This window comes from Triticum urartu, chromosome 3A (genome assembly GCF_056163025.1).
Source record: "Triticum urartu cultivar PI428250 chromosome 3A, HENAU_Tu73, whole genome shotgun sequence".
Lineage (NCBI taxonomy): Eukaryota > Viridiplantae > Streptophyta > Magnoliopsida > Poales > Poaceae > Triticum > Triticum urartu.
In genome coordinates, this window is record NC_141875.1 from 730,546,676 (window position 1) to 730,548,866 (window position 2,191).

The window sequence follows — 2,191 nt, forward strand, 5'->3', positions numbered from 1 at the left end:
GCTTCGAACGCACATTCCGTAACGATGCATATGTGCATGCCCGGTTTCTCCCTGAGGAATCATGCAAAAAGTAGTACTACAAACGGCGTCTTATATTTTTCATGACAAAAAAGCCGTCTTATGTTTACAAAGTTCAACTTTCGTAAAATATTACTGTGTATTTTTTTTGCGGGGTGAAAGAGCTTTATTCCATTGTTACAGGGTTATAATCTCGAGCCAGCTGCTCCTCACAACACGGAGGACTCGAATTCAACCATACCCAGTACAATACTCGGTACGGCTATAGTGTGCCAAAAGATGTGCTATCCTGTTTTGTACTCTACTAATTTTCATAGGAACAAAAACCCTATCAACCAAATATTACTGTGTATGCATGGTAGGAAGAGACTAGCCTCTAATTAAGACTAAGGGTCGTTGTCTGGAATTTGGATGTGCCAATAAAATATATAAATAAAATATATATGGGGTTTCTCCAAAAAGATCCATGTGCCTTATTTATATGACACGTTTGTACATGAACACAATTATTCAGGTCTCACTGCGTGTTGGCTAGCTAAGGCAACGTCTAGCCGGAAAAGTACTTCAACTATCACTTGATGCAACCATCAAGATGCTAGTACGGCGACCAAATCTAGCAACCGCACAATCAGTGGCAAAGATATCCGATGATACATAGCTGGTTATGCCGCCCATGACCGGCATGCTGGCGCTCACCCTAAGCTTGTTAATATAGTCGGAACGGTACGTTTGACCAAGGACACCGTGCACATCGTCGGTGAGGTCGTGAAACTTGAAACCGATGTCCAAGTGAGCCAGACAGTCGTCCTCCGTGACACCGTAGTTGTGGATGCGAGAGTCCTTCTCCGTGACGGGCACCACGATGGCCATGATGTCAAACACCCCCTTGAGCTGGACTCTGATGCCGTTGGTGGTTGCGGTTCTCGTGATGGTCAGGCCTGCCACGGCTGCCGACTCCCAACGCGCGTCGAGCTTGGCAGGGAGATCGATGGTCTCGTCATCCAAGGCCATCTCCAGATGGTCGACACGGTTGTTCCATTTCACGGTCTTCTTGGCACCGAAGAAGAGGCGGTGGTCCGCGAAGCGGATGCCGATGGCCTGGATCCAGGTAAAGTTACGAGCCGTGGCGGGGTTGTGCGTGCCAATGAAATGAGCATTGACATGGAGATCAGCATCGGAGAGGACGCAGAAGTCCTGGTCCTTCTTGCCGTGGAAGTAGAAGTTGTTGCCGTCGCCACCGGTGAATCGCGGGTCGCCACAGGAGATGCCCGGGTAGTAGTCGCACACTTGACACAAGTAGCTAACGTTACCAACACGTATATATGTATGGATCGAAGAAGGTAAACGTTGCGGCAAATTGGCTGAAGGTGCATATACTTACTGCAAAGAGTCTTGCAGCTGGGGCAGAGGACGAAGCACTGGTCCGGGCAGCGGCTCTCGCACTTGGCCATGCACTTCCTCTTGCCACAATACTCCCCCGCATCCCGCTTCCCAAGTAACGGTCCCCGTGAGGTTACCATGGCGAAGTTGGACGGCAACCCCGCCCCTGCTGCGGCGACGGCGGCAGCGGCCACCAAAGCAGCCACGAGAAGAGCTATAAGCTGCCACGCCATGGGTCGCCGGCGTGCCTTGATACACCGGAGTTTGAGATGGGTGTATTACGTTAAAGTTGGTTGTGGTGGCGTTGAGGAGTTGACGCCGATTTATAGGCTCTACGTACGTACGTGTTAACTGTCCATGAGTGCTGGCTAAAGTACTTTGAGATTACGAAATTTGTTCCCTCTTTAGTTTGTTTTTATAGTTGACATAGGGAAAAGGTGGATGGAGTCCCTCCCGTTAATTCATCCTGACCAAACTGGTGGCAGCTTGCCACTAGTTAGCGAAGTTACATCCATGAAGCAACTCCAAACCCAAGTTACTACTCCGGTACTCCCTCAGTTTGGAAGGTAGTGTTTGGGATTTTCGTTTTTTTAGGAGGATGTACCCCTGCCCTCTGCATTGCATCTGAATGATGCATGCAGTCATTTTATTAATTATTCACAAAGCCTGAAGCCACCATCTTGACAACATCTATTGCTACTCCTATCCCCGTGATGAAGGGGTGCTGAATGTCCGAGCCTAATACAAAACGTACATCGCACCAACACCTGACATCTAATGCCGGATGCCCCAT

At 49.2% G+C, this 2,191-nt stretch overlaps 1 protein-coding gene across 1 annotated transcript; it reads right to left on the reverse strand.

The window, feature by feature from the left end:
• Positions 1-430: 430 nt before the first annotated feature.
• LOC125549486 (uncharacterized) lies at positions 431-1,687 on the reverse strand. The gene is made up of 2 exons (XM_048712893.2): positions 1,400-1,687; positions 431-1,304 (listed from the first exon to the last, which is right to left on the reverse strand). Exons 1-2 carry the CDS (start codon positions 1,629-1,631, stop codon positions 583-585), a joined length of 954 nt encoding a protein of 317 aa, XP_048568850.1. The 5' UTR covers positions 1,632-1,687; the 3' UTR covers positions 431-582.
• Positions 1,688-2,191: the final 504 nt, after the last annotated feature.

Bases quoted from the DNA above. Each gene is read 5' to 3' on its own strand.
- LOC125549486 (XM_048712893.2), bottom strand. From the start codon at position 1,631: ATGGCGTGGCAGCTTATAGCTCTTCTCGTGGCTGCTTTGGTGGCCGCT. The intron at 1,305-1,399 runs GTAAGTATATGC...ACTTGTGTCAAG, and splicing joins CAGCTGCAAGACTCTTTGCA to TGTGCGACTACTACCCGGGC.